This window comes from Trachurus japonicus, chromosome 9, assembly GCF_045865225.1.
Source record: "Trachurus japonicus isolate A0001 chromosome 9, Traja_1.0".
Lineage (NCBI taxonomy): Eukaryota > Metazoa > Chordata > Actinopteri > Carangiformes > Carangidae > Trachurus > Trachurus japonicus.
The window spans coordinates 25329813-25348860 of NC_140915.1; the positions used below are offsets into that span (position 1 = coordinate 25329813).

At 41.3% G+C, this 19048-nt stretch overlaps 2 protein-coding genes across 2 annotated transcripts; one reads left to right on the forward strand and one right to left on the reverse strand.

The window, feature by feature from the left end:
* Nucleotides 1-85: 85 nt before the first annotated feature.
* On the reverse strand, nucleotides 86-11661 carry LOC146981554 (uncharacterized). The gene is made up of 12 exons (XM_085786912.1): nucleotides 11507-11661; nucleotides 10300-10411; nucleotides 8531-8624; nucleotides 7746-7800; nucleotides 4055-4195; nucleotides 3796-3956; nucleotides 3594-3692; nucleotides 2754-2899; nucleotides 2467-2638; nucleotides 2219-2331; nucleotides 1795-1882; nucleotides 86-1573 (listed from the first exon to the last, which is right to left on the reverse strand). Exons 1-12 carry the CDS (start codon nucleotides 11616-11618, stop codon nucleotides 1520-1522), a joined length of 1347 nt encoding a protein of 448 aa, XP_085643038.1. The 5' UTR covers nucleotides 11619-11661; the 3' UTR covers nucleotides 86-1519.
* A 1778-nt stretch (nucleotides 11662-13439) lies between these two features.
* On the forward strand, nucleotides 13440-18252 carry slc2a11b (solute carrier family 2 member 11b). Its single transcript, XM_085786910.1, has 12 exons — nucleotides 13440-13567; nucleotides 14976-15074; nucleotides 15391-15551; nucleotides 15650-15774; nucleotides 15875-16004; nucleotides 16094-16242; nucleotides 16516-16703; nucleotides 16814-16924; nucleotides 17345-17446; nucleotides 17549-17624; nucleotides 17729-17856; nucleotides 17975-18252. The coding sequence occupies exons 1-12, from the start codon at nucleotides 13529-13531 to the stop codon at nucleotides 18146-18148; spliced, it is 1482 nt and encodes a 493-aa protein (XP_085643036.1). The 5' UTR covers nucleotides 13440-13528; the 3' UTR covers nucleotides 18149-18252.
* Nucleotides 18253-19048: the final 796 nt, after the last annotated feature.

Consider the following 19048-nt stretch of genomic DNA (forward strand, 5'->3'; position numbering starts at 1 on the left):
ATTTGATGTCCATGCTACTCCATCTGGTGTTTGTGTGTGCATATTTGACTTAATTGAGCAGGAAAATGGAAAGCAGTCACACGTGTAGAATGAAGTAGAAAATATTTAATAATTTTCACAGAAGTGACAGAGCATAGTTTGCATTTCCTTGGAGTAAACTTTAAGTCTGGTTAAGTAAAACCGAATTCTGAGTTCTGGTTTTCAAACATTCAAAATCATTTTTGGAAAACATATACACAATAGATAATTCACACACACATTTCACCCATTTATAAATGAAATATATCATTAAACAGATTTTCTCTAACGAGGAAGAAACATAGGAGGCATCTAACCCAAACAATCGGACAGTGTTTACGAGAATATTGTAAGCACCCTGTGGAGGTTTTCCTAAATTTTGAGGGGTAAAAAGTAAAAAGTAGGGACGCACCTTTTCCTCTACTGATACTAAAACCTACATTCATGGTCTCTGTTGACACAGTTTACTGATCCAAGTGCTCTTTGTTTTCCCAAAAGCTGAGAGCCAGTGATCCACCATGACTGAGTGAGAATGAAAACACTGAGTATTGAAATGACACCGACGTAGTTGGTGCAGATGAGGCACGGCAGTGCTGGTACCCGACCCACTGACAGAGGTAAGAATCAGTCTGCCCTGACACAGAGATCTGGTGTTTTGGAAAAAAAGCACCTTAAAAACACCCAATAAATATATCTACAAACACTGGAGTGAAGGCATTAAATGGTGTTTGTTGTCATTAGACAAGTTCAGAGACAACACGAGGGTCCAGGGTTCATTAACACAACTAGGAGACACACATCAGTGTAGTGACAGACTCCATGGCTCACCAGCTTCACTGTAGCGCTGTAGTACTTATATCATCTGTCTGACACTCACATTACACACACGCACACACACACAACACTGACTCTTTGTAGGCAGTAGAAAGCTTGTAGTCATTAGTCTGATTGTGGAAAAATATTTCTTCAAATGACTGACTGTAGTAATGCCCCAGTATTACTGTAGTTATCGAGACAGAGGACAGGGGACAGACTTGTGGACGGTGCTGTGAGATTTGAGGACAACATGAAAACAATAAGGACAGACTTGGAGGTGGACATCACAGAGACATGCCTGGTGGTGAAAGCAGCTGTAAGTTACTCATGAAGACATTGAGAAAAAGTCCATTTGTAAACACTTCACTTCCTTCTAGCATCACTGAAGCTCCACAAAAAAAATTAAAAATCTGATCACATTATGAAATCTGTTTTGATCAAACAACTACAATCACAGTTTATCCTAAAAAGGGCAGAAAAGGCACTTTGTAATTATTATCAGCTCTTGAGATGATGATGTCAGCGGCATCAGAGGTTACATGTGTCAAACCGATTATTTGGAGGACGATCATCTGCTCTCTGGAAAGTCCCACTGATTCCACTGAAAACACCAAACGACGCTTCGATGAACCGCGTACAAACACGTCGACGAACGTGTGCAACCTGTCTCCGGCTCACCCTGGGGTCAGAGGTCATATTCTGCTGCACACTGCTGGAGGTACCATTCATACAGTTTACCCTGTGGAGCAAAATGAACTGTGTGAGATTCACACTGCAAAACATAACACTGATGTATTAAAAAGCTGTGGTGTTAACTACTAAGAAGAGTTGAATAGAAAATAAATTGAAAGATACTAAATAGCTCAGTAGAGCCGAGTGTTTCACCACAATGGGCACTTTCTGGATTATGTTTAGATATGTTTGTAATATCCACATGAAATCAAAATAATAACATCTAACCTTCTTGGTTTTGACAACATCCTGGATATAATCGCTGCACTCGGCCATCATCCTCTTCTCCTTCTTCGTCAGAGTCTTTTTCCCTTGGCTGAGAATGAAGAGCAGAATTTCAATAATCACTTTCTCTGTGTGTGCACATGTGTGTATGTGTGTGTATATGCATGTGACTGCACATTTTAGCTGCATTTGCATAGGCATGAAAAATGTGTCCATTGGGATGACTTTAACCCCCAATATGGCACAATTAAATGTGTTCTTCAACAGTCAAAAACCTAAAGACATTCTGTTTAATTCTATAATATACTTCTATATTAATAATTGTGGCACTTTTTCCTCCTTTTGGGAAAAGATTGATAGGAATGGAATTGATTAGTTGATGAATTTTTGAGCTCTACATGTGCGTGTCATATACTTGAACACTTACCCCGCAAAATACTTTGCTAGGAAAAGCAGGAGGTAGCAAAAAGCCCCAAAAACCATCACAAACACTACTTGTCCGTCCTCTGGTATCCACTCCCATAAATACATTACTACTCCCTGTGAGACGCACATTGAAGAAGACAAGCAAGAACACAAGTCAGTGAAAAATACTGGACACATTAATATCATCATGTTCTAATGTTATTTGTCCTGTCAGCTGACGATCTCTTCAAAACCTTCAGTGAGACTTACTGAGAAGGTCGTGAGGGTCAGAGTGGCGCCTTCACCCAACAGCTCAACCAGCTGCTCTTTGGAGAAAGTGTTCACAACGAAGCTCAAGATGAAGAGGGTGGGAAGCAAAACGCCCAGAGCTCCACACAAGAAGGAGTGAAGACGTGCCGTTTTTTTGTAAGACACATCAGCCCTGCAATTGTGCACACAGAGGAAATCTGGTTTTAATATGAACTGCACCATATATAATATCTATGGCATGGTTTATTCACTCATGATATGTGAGGGTAAATTAGCTGCAGTCAAACCTGTCCTGCTCTAGTTTGCTGCTGATGGTTGAACAAATGAGGTCACAGTCTTTCTCCAGCTGATTCAAAGTCTTCTGAACGGCCTGGTTGATGGTCTTCTCTATGGTCTGGCAAACCCCATCGATCTGGTTCACGCACCGGCTCGGCTAAACAGGACAAAGTCTCATGAGTGCATCAGTTTTGGATTGAATCAACGTCCAAACACATCATGCATCTCAAAACAGTTCCTTTAAACTTCCACAACAATTCCTGAGGGTGTTTTGACCAACAGCCGGTTAGTGCTTAGAAGATCCATTTGCTCAGCAAAAATAAATTGGAGGTCGGGGGGGGGGGGGTTTGCACAAATCTACTGCGCCGAGTAGAGCTTCGCAGCTGTAGATCACAAGATGCTGCAGCAATAACTCAGGACTGAGGGTGCCTTTGTCAAAAGGTGTCTGAGCTGAGGCCATGGTTTACAACCCCTGCCCCCTCTGAGAGTGGATAACTCTCTCAGTCATCATATTGCCAAATGAATCATCCTGTTCCCAGCCATCGAGTGCCACCGGGAAACATGGGGAGGAAAATTAACATTCAAGGATAATCAATGGCTGCTCAGCCCCAAGGATGGCAGAGAGCTTTAAATTCAGCCCTGAGATCTGAGGAGAACAGATCTACGACGGTTCTGCAAGGTGGGAAAATATTGCAAAATTGACCATGTTTGAGTATTAAGCTGGTCCTTGTTTGATTATGCTGTGACACCGGCCATAAAAACTAAAAACATGGTATTTTTGAGTGGAATTACTTCAATATACTACGTAGATGCTGTGAAATAACCAGCACAGGGACATACAGGTACTTTACCTTCTGTGGGTTGGGGATGTAAATTGTTGGCATCTCAAAACCACATTTGTTGAGACCTGGACGGCGACACAGTTCCTGAACTATCTGCATCATCACCCTCTGCCAGAAAAAAAGTTAGATCCACAGGTTTGAATCGACTCTCTTGTGATCAGATTCATCTGAAAATGTAAAAAAAAAAAAATTATGAATCAAGTGAACTTACTTGTCTGTCTGTTTCCTTCCCAGCTTCATCTGCTTTGCTGAGGTAGAACATCAGCTTGTCTCCGCATTTCTCACTCAGCTTCTCCACGATGTTGAGCGTGCGTTTGCACAACGCTTGGCCCATCGGGTCGAAGAACACAAATATCAAGTCGGCCTGTTCTCCTGCACAGGGGGGAAAAGAAAATATAACAACAACATCCATCAGTCAAACACACAAAGAGCTGCTGTCCAATCAGATCTAGAGGGAGAGAAAGACATACCCAACCAGGTGATGGCGCTGTTGACGTTGAAGGGGTAGATCATGTCCCCGTCCACCAAACCCGGAGTGTCCACAAACGTCACCAGGCTGAACTTCTTCTGCTTGGAGGTGGAGATCTCGGCAGACAGGTAGTCCATGACACCTGAAACGTACAGAAGCCGTGTGTGCACAGGAACCTCCCGGAGAAATTCACCTCAACAAAGACGCTCCGGAGAGAGAGTTTAGTCGCTGTTAGGAGCCGTCACCTCTGATGACTTTATTACGTGCTACTGGAAGCTGCAGTACAGTCAATACTTGGAGACCTGAGGGAGCCGGTGCAGGGTTCCCACTCTTTTCTTGAAATCGTTTTCCAGGACATTTTCAGCTGCTACAGTCTGACGGACATTAGTTTTTACACTGATTCATCCCCTGTCCCATTCATGCTTTGTTCAAGTGTTCTTTTCGACAATGGTACCTTATTTTGTAAATTTAATCAGTTTGTTTCTATGTTTATTCCTCTCTCTCATTCTCTCTCCCAGAAATCTGGTTTAAGAATGTGCAGTCTATGGCTATAACTTATTAAATAATCTCTTCAATGCTTAGAAATGATGACAAATTTATCATAAAACATTTTTTTTGGAAACAAAATCCTTAGAAGTGTCAAATAGAGCTCTGGTAGCTGTGATAAATCATTTTCCAGGACATTTGACTTTTTTTCTCATTTTTCATGCGTTTTCCATGACTGGAAAATTGGTGAATCATTTTCCAGGTTTTCCAGATGTTCCAGGACGCGTGGGAACCCTGCGGTGGCTTTAAATATCAAGGACATTTTAGTTTTTTCAGCTTTGTAGGAATCATCTACCGTGTATCACACTGCAAACTTGTTCCTAATTTTAAAAAAAAAACATGTATGTTATATGTGACCGAAGCCTCACAGGTTCAACTTCCAATTATAAATCACGTGAAAAATATTTGTTACATCTCAGTTTTGTCTCCGTCCCCTCTGTGAAGAAGAGATCTGTTGTCATGGTTACACACAACAGCTCTTCAACTGGCAGCTTTAGCACGGGGCGTGGGACATAAAGCTAGCCAGTGAAGAACGACTGTGAGGCAACGCACTGAGAGGTTATGATACTCCAGCATATAGATCACTTTTGAGACGCAACCCCCCACTCTAGACCAAATAAGCCCCACCCACAACCCCATCCTCCCTTTACACACACACACACACACACACACACACAGGCCTAGGATGACACTGAGGCTGTTTCATAGGAAGAGGCAGGTGTTAACAGCCAGCACAAATCACATCCTTGTGCTGCTCGCTGCAGCACAAGGATTCCCTTATTAGCATTCCCATTTGTTTCTCTTACATCAGCACGGACACAGTATCAATACATCTGCCACCGATCACGCATCTTAAAAGTCTATCGCCTATTGTCAATTCCGAGACATCGATGTTACGCAAAAGGAAGCCAAGACTTTCACAGAAAAAAAACATCATACATATATGCAGATACGATCAAGCAGATTCACGTTACACCTCTAGAAAGCTGCTGCTCTATATTTTACTAAGTCACAATTCTTCAAAACATACACATGCATGCATTTTTACATAATAAACCACTTAAAGTAGGTGCTCTGCAAGTTATTTTGAGAATAAATGAATGAAACAGCTTTGATATGGATCTATCTAAGTCCTCCAAGTCTACTGAAAGGTGAAAAGGAAACAGGAGTGATACTCGCTGATGGGTGCTAAGTTCCTCAAGTGACTGTAAGTGAGAAGGCTACACTGGAGATCCTGTGCACAAGGGAAAGGGCAAAGGCTGTAATAATGCCGCATCGACCAAGACTTAAAAAGAACTTGTTGGACTTAACAGGTCAAACCAGACGAAAATGGCTAAAGAACACAATTGACAATCTCTGCACGCAGTAACAACGGAGACTCTTCACAACAGGTTGACAAGATAAAGACAGAAAGACAGTTAAATATCCTGTGTGCTAGTTTAAAACAATATTACAAAGTATCTCCATGCATATTTCCAAAGGAGACCAAACTGTGTGATGAGCAGCTGCTCCCACATAAGGATATATGTTGCTTTTCTGATGAGTCATCCTCAGTCGCTGTGACAGGTAAACAAATGCCTGATACAGTGTATTTCCAGAGGCGGCGATGGAGTTCAAATTGAAAAAAAAAAAGCCTGCTTGTAATTTCAGCAGCAGATCGTTGGCGTGGCGAGGCTCAGGCCTGCGGAGCGGAGCTGTTGCTGCTGGAGTCTGGGCTGTGCCGTCTCTAATGGCTGTGACATTTCTCAGCAGCTCCTCCTGACTCCACTGCACTGCTGTCGATGGGGCGTGTGACTCACACGCCATACCGTGAGCGCTCCGGTCCGCACCCAGTGAACCCTCGCTCTCTTACACACTGACTGTCAAACCACACCACACACATACATTAACACCACACACATACACATACACACACACACGCCCTCCCTCCTTCCCTCCCTCCCTCCACACTGATGCTGCCACTCAGACAGCAGGCACACCCTGACTTTCTGCACGACCACCTCAACATCCACAGGCTCCGGACCAATGCCGACGCACAGAGAGCCGATTTCTCCAATTCTCTCTAAACAATGTGCCACTAAATACACCTCTTTCTTCCCCCTCCTGAGACAAAATGGCACAAACATGAGAGGCAAGACAGGAGCCTGGTCCGATTTAAGACAAAAAAAAAAAACAGCTTAATACGTCGAGGCTGTGACTCAGTGTTGAGTCATCAAGGTGAAGCATCTAAACTCGACCTCAAATCACAAAAGACAAGCCTGACCTGTGATGACGACAAACACATAAATAACTCATGGTTACAGCTCATGAGCAACTTACAGCTCATGAGCAACACACAGTATTCAACAGCCAAAGATTTTTCTTCATATTATAGAAGAAATAGAGATTTAGATTGAGTTTATATCTATAAACTAGGAAAACTTAACGTTGTATGTAGCTTATGTGTGCGTCCTCCGGAGGGGAATTTTCATGGGCCACACAGGAGAGCACTATCTCAAACCTCAAAGGAACCGATCTCCGTCTGCAGCCCGTGATCGCATTCATCTCCTGCTCACTATTCCTGTAGTGCTGCTGGACGGATGCTGCACCTCCCCGCTGCTCCGTAACACTTCTACCTCTCTTTGCGCCCTTTGATGTTTCTCATCATGATGCCAACAGAAGGAAAATATCTGTGAAATATATCTTGTGCGTTTCGTTGGCGCAAAAAACACCACGGAGGTGCTCGCATTCGCCCGAGCCTGTAGACGCGTTAATGAGACCGTGTTGTGCACTCAGACTCCAGAGCTGATTTTTATCATTGTAATAAAAGGAGTTTCAATATCAAAGGGAGGAAGATGCGGTGCCACTAGATTTGGTGATTATCCTCACGAGGAATACATAAAACATGCACTACACAGTCCTATTGTGCGAGAGCTTTGGAGAATGTCTCTTGTTGTGTGATGTGTGTGTGTGTGATCACATTAGGAGCTGTGCAAAATCTGCATGCACACGCCAGATCAGATACAGGATAAGCGGAGAGTAGGGAGGCCAGGCTTTTGTCTTAGCAGCAGAAACACTGCATACTAAGTACACCCACAGCAAATAGTGTTAAGCGGTGCACTTTTTAGTGAGCCATTATGAGTTTAAACAGCACCATAAAGTCTTACCTTTGAACTCCAGGAGCGGTCGAAAGTGCGGGTAGAGATGTAGCGTTGCATTCCCCTGAGAGGAAGGAAAAGAGTCAACGTGAGAACGAACCTGATGAGACAAATATTAATCAGCAGCTTTTCCCCTGAGCTGAGCTCCCAGTCCTCTAACACAGAGTCCTCTCTCTTCTCAGTACTTCACACTCACAGTTTGGTGCTGCAGCTCAGTCTGCCCGCTTTAAGCTCTTCCTGTACATGTGAGATAATCCTGCCACTCTGCAGTCCTGCACTGCAAATATATTATTCTCCTTCATCATCACCTGTACCACACACACCGCAGGCAAAAGGGAACGGAGGAGAGACAACAGAGAGGCAGGTGTCTCCCGAGCCTGTTTAGATGCTGCAAAGATGCCTCTGTGTGTGTGTCTATACAACAAAGCCCTTCACTGGAGCAGCATACAGAATAAGAAGTCGCCTCTGACCGAGGGAGTGCCTTCCATACACACCGACTTTGAACGCATCGCTTCATCGACCTTTATGACTGGCTGCAGCTTCACTTCCCATTACTGAAGTGAAAAATTCAAAACATCGCTCATGCACAAACCTGAGAGGTGCAATCTGAATATGAAATACTATCAGTTTACACACACCGATAGGATTTGTTTGAAAGCAGAGGAGTGGAGCATGTGACTCAGGGCTGGCTGGAGGAGGCAGCCATCCAGGCTTCTGCTGCTTCTTTACATCAGATCTCAAACACAGCAGATTCTCATGTGGCAGAGCTGGGGATGTTTTCATGCTGTTCTTACCGTCAGTGATTCTCTCTTGCGACCACTCGTGATGAAGGTGAACCCCTGCGTTTCAATGGCGACGCCTGTTGTCTGTATGTGCTCTTCAACGTACCTACAATGACAGCAGCAGGCATCAAATGCATCAGTGCTTCAGTAGCTACTATCTAAGCTGATCTGTAGCTATAATCTCCATTTCAGGTTTAACTGTTACATTTTACAGCAAATTAATAGTTTAGTTTTAAAATGTAAGAAAATATTGAAAAATACACTTCATTACAGGTGGGGTGGGGACTTGAGTCACAAATTTAAGGATTTGAGATTTGCTTGATTAAGACTGAATTTTTATTAAATATTTTTCAAGAAATTTCTTTAGATAAGTTACATTTTATTTTTAGGAAGGAGAGATCCTTGTGCAATGCCCACATTAAAGCCAGCTGTCATGTGGAGGGATTGAGTCCAAAATTATTCAAATTTGGATGACAACAGGAAACAGAGCAGCACAAAAATGTTCCTGATAGAGACGTATTGTCATTGTGATGAAAAAGAAGAACAGTCCTCAGTAGAGATCATACCTCCACCAAGGCCCAACAGTCCTACATCCCTGTTTTGCCCCATTAACTGCACCAGAATAAAGGTTGTTCTCTATGCTCCATCCCTGCAACAAGGTTGCTGCAAATCAGTTTAGTGCTGTTTGCCAACAAATAAACAGCCACCACAGTAATTTGAGATGTGTGACCCACCTCTGCTAATCAGTTCATTCATTTTCTGTCAATCAAATAATCAATTAATTATTTAGCCATTTAATCACACTCCAGTTTGTGAGTCTGTGATCACTGGTGTCTTCCTGAATTAAAACCTCAGGAGGCAAAGCAACAAATGACCTCACTGTCAAAAACCATTTAAAATTCACAGACAGCTGTACAAAACAAAACCATATACAGTCATCTTCTCAAATCCAACAATTCTCTGTATTGATGATACATATGAGAACTGTTAGGGTTAACATCTGTAACATTTGCATAAGATGAGAGTTTTCTCATTCAGTATAGCCAACACATTTTACAGATGTTAGTCCTGACAATGAAAACGTCTCCAACCCACTGCAAGCACTGTAATATAAAAAATGTATAATGAAAATGGTCACAACAGCTCTGCTCACATTAACTGATTTGCATTTCTGTTTACACTCACAGTATCTGCACAACTTCATGATAAAAACATCTACAGACCCCAGGGCAGCTCTCCCACAAATCTAAAACATGTGAAGACAGTGTCTTCGATTGACCTCTGTGCTCCTTATGAATAAAGTTCAAAAACACATTAATGAACTAGCCGAGGGCAACATTCAACTGTAACAGATGCAGTTTCAACCTTTAAAGCAAAACAGGTTGTGCAATAAAATTAAATTCCAGTATTTCAATGTTGAACTGTATGAGGCCCCTGTGATGTGACACGCTACCAATTAGTGTGCAATGAATAAACAAGGAAAAAAGATTTAAATTAGGGAGGGTGTTCATAGCTTGATGTTGAAAGAAGTTTTTGTTAAAACATACGACATGAGTAATTTAAAGTCATATGTGATGATCATACTATGTTCAGATATCACCCAACAATTGTACCATTTTTAAATTATTTGTTTCATTAAAATGAAATTATTCAGTAAAAGTGATCCAGATCAGATGACCACTCCTCCTGTCACTAAACTCTCCTTCACACACGGAGCAGAGCATGTGACGGCCAGGCAGCTGAGTGATGCTGCACAGCCCATTAAAAACAAGGCGTATTACCAGTTGATGAAGGAGCTCTTCCCAGCAGAGTGGTTACCCATTATCATCACAATGATTTTCTTCCTGGGAGGCAGGAGCCGGACTCCGAGGCTGCTGGCAATCTTCACCAGGCCTGAAAACACACATGCACAGTCAGTAAACAGGGGTATGTAGCAGGTAAATGGCACCATCACAATGTAACACAAAATGGTTCCTAAAAGGTTCGTTCATGTTCAAAAATAATTTATAATTTCTCTGGAGAGAACTTGTAATTTGGTAAAATGTTCAAGGAAATGAAGGCAGTTAAATGTACAGTGAATTAACACCCTGGGTTCATGTTATAGGAATTCAGTTCAATCTACTGTTTGGTAAAATTATACACTGCAATTATATATTTACTCAATATATTGTAATAACCAAGGCAAGACTCAGCATCAATATCATGGGTGTACACTGCTGAGGCAGAGATCCAGGGGCCAAAGGGGTCATGATGGAGCCTCAGTCTGATCTCGATCAAACAACAACAGAAAGCTGCAGACTGACTACAAATAGGCTAAAAGTGAACACAAAAGCATGCTAATTGCAACACAGAGATGAAAACAACCACAAACGCAACACAAACTTCTAAGGAGATACAAAATGGGGGTCTGGGGTCTTTCTCCTGTACTTTTGGAGGGAGGGGTGTGGATGCCTGTGTGCTCAGGGGCTCATTTGTCTGTGAACCGTCCATGCACACAGTACAACAGGATGACTGTTGTAGATAGTGAGTAGATAAACAGTCAGCACCATGAAAACCAACAAGACACAACATGTGTCTGCTTCACTGCTTCAACATTAGGTACGGGTGTAAACGGGTCCGCCCGGTTAGACCCAGTCTGTGTGTGTGCTCGGGGGGCTGCAGAGTCACAGTGTCCGGTGTCATGAGTGTCACACTGACTGACACTGACCGACAGCTACAGCTGCTGCTGCTACAGCTACAGCTGCTGCTGCTACAGCTACAGCTGCTGCTGCTGCTGCTGCTGCTGCTGCTCCACCTCCTGTTTTCACATCAAACCAGCAGCATTTCACTGCCTGGGCCGCTACAAACTCCTGCAGCAGCCGCACCGAGCACCACCAAGTTACATAACGACAACATGTGTTTGTTCCTGCTCCGTGGTCCCAGCTCGACTGCAGCAGCATTGACTCTGTGTGTAAATTATGGTTAGCCGCCTATTGATTATTGATTTACCGTTCTCGTTGTCCACATACAGACTGTGGCATTCTTTCAGTATCTTCTCGCTGGGTGTGGTGATCGCTGACTCCAGGGGGTTTGCCACAGACCGGGGCTTTCTGGACGACATTGTGCACCCAGCCACCAATCGCCTCTCGGCTCCTTCGCAAACTACCGGGGGGAAGAGTTTCAAGGTTGCACCGATAATCGGATGAAGTCTGCGGATGAAGCGCCCCCCTGCGGTGACAGGTTGAAATGGCCACCATAGACTGTGTAGGGGCTATCATAGACTGTATAAAAAGGTACAACATTTTGTGAAATCGCCATTCGCCGGTTAAAGTGTATAATGTTGAAACGATGTATTACAAAGGTAACAGCTCCCCCAGACAAAAATAAATATAAATAAAATAATAAATTTGTTTATAACATAATTGGAGAATTGTTTCGATGTTGGATGCAGAGTCCTAATTAGTCACAAAACATAATAGGCTACAGCCTATTACGCAAAAACACATTACATTACACATTCAGCTTTGACCACCTTGTAAACTTGTTTATTTTGGGACAACATCTTAAGGTGCTGACAGCTTTTATTAACATCCAAAGTTTGTAGTAGTCACTTTCTCTTAATGGGGATATGTTGGGTTTCCATATAGTACTGTAATATATAAATACTTCCTTTGTTCCTTTGTGTTTTTCTGTGTTTGTCTGAATTCACGAGCCATATAAACTTTCGTCATCATCTTCCTCTACCTCTTCATCTGTATCCTCAACAACTCTATTGCACAATAATCTTGAGGATATTATTGTGTTACTGTGTGTCTAGTCCTGACTGAGAAGAAACTGTTCCTGAGTCTATTTGTCCTGGTCTCTGACATATGGATCCCATTTGATTCTAGTATTGAGTTCATAGTTCATGCACCTCAGTGAACACCACCATATCAACATATTCTGTAACAGCTACTGTAATTAATCATACTAGTGAATTAATGCATCAACTCAATACTCAATGCAAGAATGATGTAGATTGAAAAGGAGGAGCCTCTTTTTTTTCCTGATGGGTAGTTTAATGCCCTGTGATACAAGTGTATCTGATAACACTTTTATCACACAATGCAAATAATCAATAGTTGCATATCTGTCAAGTGTAATAAACAAATAATTTAAAAATCAACACCCACTACAAACATTTTTATTTGATATTACATCCAACGGGCTTTATTTGAATTCAGAGCGTACAGCAGTGAATCAGATAGTGTTCCCAAAGAAACCAGAACAACTGTTGTCATGTGAGTGCTTGGTTTATCTGCTGTAGAAGCAGCTCCAGGACATGTGTAGCCTAATGAAAGATCACTTATTCACCACACACCCATGTCTGCTGCTCACAGAACAAAATCTGTTGCTACAATACCAAGATAATAACACAATACTGGGGTGGATTGTCAAAGTAATGCTCAAATGATCAAATCCTGGTGAACAAACTCACAGAGGCTCCAATAGCATTAAAATGTTTTGTCCACTGGCCAGTTCAACGCCTTGGGCCATGTGTGCATGACAGTGTACTGATGTTGGCAACAGTGCAATGTAATGTTATATGGCAAATAGAAAAATACATTCATTTTTATAACATTTTCTAGAGATTTTTGACTTATATTTTCTACTTGGATTTTTTTTTTTTTTTGCAGCTATATGTTGCTTTAAATTCATCTTTGAAGTACAAACATTTATGGATAAATCCAAAGGCATATCTGATCATTAAGGTGTCACATAGCCTAATTGGGTTTTAGGCAACAAATTGTCAATAATAATTCATCATTTGGGTCGACAGTCTTTCTTCTACTGCCCACGGACAAACCCTCAGCACCATGCAGGAATGTGCTATAATGACCCCCCACCCTCCACCCTCCACCCCGCTCCCCATTGGAGCAGAGATCATATGCTGCACCTTACAACAGGCTGCCATTATCAAAGTTGTTCAACTGGAGTGGAACATCCATTATAAATGGTCCATCCGAGCATTATTTCACAGCACCTGACAAGATGAATGTCGACGAGGGATCTGCGAAATCCAGGGAAAAGGTTTGTTTACAACCCAGCATCTAATTTGATTTACATGCTGAATCATGATTAGTAAATGAACGTCTATCGTGTTTTATTGGGCGGTCATGCTGCAGCAAAATATCCGTACATGATTGTTTTCGTTTCGTGGAGTGAATGGGAGCATCATGACTACGAGGGGATTTTTTTTTTTTTTTAATCTAACCATATCAAATCCTACTCAAAACACAAATCATCAAACAGTGCGTGGTTTTTCAACTTCACATCGCAGCTTTTAGAGTTGAGTCGTGTTTTTTTTTTTTTTTCCACAAAACCATCTGAGAAGTTTTAAACTTTAACCAGTTTGCTCATATTCTGTTTGTTCTCTGTAGCCTATAGTGTAATTTTTTCATGTAGATCTATCTATCTATCTATCTATCTATCTATCTATCTATCTATCTATCTATCTATCTATCTATCTATCTATCTATCTATCTAGGCTAATTTAAGTGATGAAGTGTGTTTTCATAGAAACCATTGATAAGAAAGTTTGGGGTTGCGAAAAATAGGCTCTGATTGGTGCTTATTTTTAGCCCACTAATTGATAAAATGCAGTTACAAAAGTTGCCATGCCCTAAATACCTGTTTGACTCTCACTTTACTTTACTCTTGTTACTTATTGATTGTTACATATTAACAAACAAGTCCAAAGAAACAGGCTTCATTGTGAAATAGATAAAGTAAACTTGGATGGTTCCCTGAAGAAATAAACAAACAGACTTAGGCTAGGTCATGAAGCAGTATGTGAACTTTGACAGTTTGACCAGTCATACTTAATCCATCACCTTTTATCTCTCTCTGTTGATGTTCACTTTACTCCACTGGTATAAACTCACAGGAAAGATAGGAGGAGCCAAGACCACAATGAGTCTGTGTGGTTGCTACTGTGTGTACTTTAATGCAACATTTTATTATTGGTCCAAACAAGAAAACAGTGTCTCATTCAGTTTCCTCTCACAACTGTTGTGAAGTGAACATGTGACATGTTTTTTTATCTTTCAAGGAAACCAAGCCAAACAGCTTGACGATGCTGTAAATGGTGTAAAATCTTAATTATGATGGATTAATGTGGCCAATTTACCACACCTCCTACTGTCATTTTATGACAATAGATCAATTGTATTATTGCCAGGATAAACTCACCCTCCTGTCAGACATAGGTTCAGTCCTGTTGGGGAGGAAACTCTATTTATTACATGTAGGATACTCAGCACGCAGCAACGACATCAGTGACAAAATGACAAAAGATAATATGGATGTATATCAACCTCTTCTTGTTAAAGATAGAAAGCAGCCAAAGGTATGTAGACTTTGAAGCTAAATGAATGACTGAGTCTTCTCTTCTGTCAGTGACTGTGTGGAAAATATTTGTTATGTGTTTTATTCGTAGCGTCCAAACAGGAATCTTCTGCTGGCTGTCTTTGCTGCCTGCATAGGGGGAACCTTTCAGTATGGATATAACATATCAGTCATCAATGCACCCACAGAGGTAATAACCCTGCTGTAGCCTCCCATCGGACTTATGTTTGAACAATATCGTCGTTGTGACCAGTTATGATAATTTTATGACTGGGAAGGGGCCACAGCAAAGTCGTAACTTCACAGAAGCTCTACAACCTGGAATATAGAGCTGTACAGGATGAATGCATGAGTGTGGACACTTCATCCTGCTAACCAAACAAATTATAGTCAGTGGTTATTAGAGATGAATGACATGTTTCCTATGAACCCATGCATGCACATGTATAGCTTTCTGATATTTTATTTGGCCTGATGAACATCCATTTTTCTTGGTTTATTTCCAGTATGTGCAAAATTTCATCAACCAAACCTGGATGGAGCGTTACCAAACTAACATCTCAGTTGATACTCTCACCCTGCTCTGGTCCACTATTGTGTCCATATTCACGTTAGGAGGATTCATGGGAGCAATGATTGGTGGGACTTTGTCGGTGAAACTGGGAAGGTATAAATAAAATGATGTATTGGCAAAATTATTGCTTCATCATTTGTTTTCTGTATCAAAGATACAGTTTTTCTGTGTTTGTTTGTTGTTTTGTCTAGGAAAGGGACACTGTTGACCAATAATATATTTGTATTAGTGGCTACTCTCCTGATGGGTCTGAGTTATCCTACAGGAATATATGAATTACTCATAGTTGGACGTTTTTTCAGTGGAATAAATGCAGGTAATTAATCGAAGGATGCATTTAAACACATCACTTTACATATTTGGTTTCAACATGGTATGTCAAACATCTGAAATGTAATCACATTTGATTTTCATAGGCATTGGCCTTTGTGTCCAACCTCTATATTTGGGGGAAATCGCTCCAACTGCAATCCGTGGAGCCATGGGGGTGGGAACCTCAATTTTCATCACTGGTGGGATCTTAACAGGACAAGTGATCAGCCTCAAGTAAATACTGGTCGTAAGATATTGCCCTTTCACCAACATGAATTAAGACTATGATGAATTGGTAAGACATTTCTTGTGTGATTTAACAGAGAGCTCCTGGGAGGAGAAGAGTACTGGCCCATCTTGCTCTCCACCACATGTATCCCAGCCGTCATGCAGCTGCTGATCCTGCCCTGGTTCCCAGAGAGTCCTCGCTACCTGCTCATAGACAAAGGAGATGAGGAGGGGTGCAAGAAAGGTAAACTGCTACTACAACCTCTGTATTGTTTCTTCACTTCCCAAATCGGTGTGATGACTGATTAAGCGCACATGCAAATCGGTGAGGACTTCCTTTGTCTGGAATCACCAGAGGCAGAAACATTTTGTCTTCATGGCATGTGATCACATTCTTCTAACGTCAGAGTGAACCTGGGTTGAAACCCTCTGGTATGACTCGTGGAAAGAGCTGGATCAGATGAGAAGAACGTAAGACTACAATCACCACGCGTGTCATGTGTTTTCCTGTCTGCAGCCCTCAAGCAGCTGCATGGTGTAGCTCACTGTGATGGTGAACTGGAGGGTATTCAAAGCGAGAAGAATAATTTAGCAGGTTTCCAAGCCAAGAAACCCTGGGAGCTCTTTACTGACCGCGGTGTGCGTTGGCAGCTTCTCACTGTCATCCTGCTCAACGCTGCACAACAGCTCAACGGCATCAATGCTGTACGTACATTTGTTGTCTCTCTAAATACATTCCTCAATGCCCATTGTGACAGAAAGATGAAATGGCTTTGTTTCAAAAGTAAAAGCTATGTGTTTTTCTTGTACTGTAGATTTATTTCTATGCAGATTACGTCTTCAAGCAATCTGGTATTTCTAGAGATAAAATACCATACGTGACTGTCGGTACTGGTGCCTGTGAATGCATCACTGCTCTTACATGTGTAAGTATAAGCTTCACATCCTATTTTTAAGTATATAATATTTTAATGTAATCTATATTAAAATTATATAATATTTTATATATATATAAGTATAAGTATATAAGTGTATATTTTAAACCATACCCACAGAGTATCCCTCATGCTACAGAAAACTGATAAATGAGGAGACAGGCGCAGAAAGTTAGAGGAGCATGGCTTTAGTGTTTTCTTATATAGAAATGTAAAGGTTTCTTAAGAACAGTAGAAACAACAACAGAATCAATGTAGTAAAAGGGAAAATATTAAAACGTAAATCATAGGAACATGTATAAAATAATAAAATAACCTGGATATGCATGTGAAAGCAGAACAAAACAGACAACATCTCATGAATGGCAGAGTAAAAGGATGTGGTCTTATGACATGCTGTGTGTCTCACAGGGTTTGCTGATTGAAAGCCTGGGAAGGAAAGTGCTCATCGCAGGAGGATACGCACTGATGAGCATATGCTGCATTTTATTCACACTGACGCTCAGTTTTCAGGTAGTTAAATCTGAAGACCAGAGGTGAAAAAAAAACACTCACACTGTTTTATGCATTTTGTATCATTCCTAGTTTGTGTTGACACTTTTTCCTTTCTCTCAGAATGTCAGCCCAGTTTTTCCATACTTGAGCATGGCATGTATTTTTGCTTTTATTCTGAGTTTTGGCCTCGGACCAGGTAACTGACTCAATTAGTAACATCCTCTCACTTTGAAAGCTTTTTCCTCAGTAGCTGCTGTTACATGACACTCATTTCTTTTGTTGTCTGACCCGTCTGTGAAGGTGGCGTGACCAACACCTTGACCACTGAACTATTCACACAAACTGCGCGCCCTGCTGCATACACGATCACAGGCTTCATGAGTTGGTTAAGCTTCTTCTTCATCGGCCTGATCTTTCCTTTCATTGTGGTAGGTGCCCAAAATTGCTGAGAGTGAATACATCTTTATCTACCTGATGCATTTAAAATAAAGATGCAAGCCTTGTTTGTCTCTAAGAGTTGGACTCACTTGTGTTGTGTTTGCACAGATCGGACTTCAGCAATACTGTTTCCTGGTGTTCTTGGCCGTCTGCTCCACAGTGGTGATATACATCCTCCTTGTTGTTCCTGAAACCAAGAACAAAACTTTTGATCAAATCCAGAGTGAGTTTCAGTCCATCCGCAACAAAAGAGGAGCCATTCTATCATCAACTTCTCTATGAAATGTAAATGTAACCTATGAACCACTCTTGAGCTTCAGAGAAGCACTGCTTTGTCATCTGTGTCTGCAGTTCACCTACAAATAGAGTGAATCGGGATGATTTATATTTTGGTATAATAAATTTCGGTTTGTACAACTTTTATAAATGGTGTTTTATTGAGATTTTTAAATAAAGATCAATTTATTAATAATCACTGAAGTTGTATGTTATTTCAGTTTTAAACACAGCCTGACCTTTCAGCATGCAGAACAAAGACATCATTAAAGTATGTGAGCACAGGTGCAAAATGCAAAAAAGGACTATCTTTTCCTAAATTGGTTTAAAGAACTGCAATTATATAGCATCTGTGTAGTCTTACTTACTATGCAAAGTGTTTTCAATTCACACGTTCATTCACATTAATGTGTCACATTTATGAAAAATCTAGTCAAAATAAAATTGTGTTTTCATTGTGCATGCGGCTGAGTAATGTAGATACTCAGAACCATGACTGTTATTCTGGTAGTAAAGTATTTGGCTCAAATCCCCAAAGTTTATAATAGGCTTACGTTTAAGCCATGAGGGTGGTGTAATCAGATTAGATTTTCATGTTTCATTGGTATTTCTCCCTTGATGGAACATGATCATCATCTGAAGGACATGTGGTCTTTGGTGACAGTCACAGTTAACTGAAAAGAGATGGAGAAATCACATTAAAACACTGAATCACCTGGGTGAGACATGTCTTTCGCAGCTTTACTCATACATTAGTGCAAATAATTCCTGATTTGAATGCAATATCATACATAGTGGGAAGAAGGAGGGCCTTTACCAACAGAGCTGCTGCTGTCCTTGTCAGGAGCATTGACCATGATACAGAGCTGGATTAACAGATGAGGTGGAAACAAACCCCCTATATCT

Coding starts and splice junctions, on each gene's coding strand:
- LOC146981554 (XM_085786912.1), bottom strand. CDS start 11,618: ATGTCGTCCAGAAAGCCCCGGTCTGTGGCAAACCCCCTGGAGTCAGCG. Junction 3,957..4,054: donor CAGCGCCATCACCTGGTTGG/GTATGTCTTTCT, acceptor CCCCCTGTGCAG/GAGAACAGGCCGACTTGATA. Junction 2,900..3,593: donor ACATCCCCAACCCACAGAAG/GTAAAGTACCTG, acceptor TGTCCTGTTTAG/CCGAGCCGGTGCGTGAACCA.
- slc2a11b (XM_085786910.1), top strand. CDS start 13,529: ATGAATGTCGACGAGGGATCTGCGAAATCCAGGGAAAAG. Junction 15,075..15,390: donor TCATCAATGCACCCACAGAG/GTAATAACCCTG, acceptor GTTTATTTCCAG/TATGTGCAAAATTTCATCAA. Junction 16,925..17,344: donor GCATCACTGCTCTTACATGT/GTAAGTATAAGC, acceptor TGTGTCTCACAG/GGTTTGCTGATTGAAAGCCT.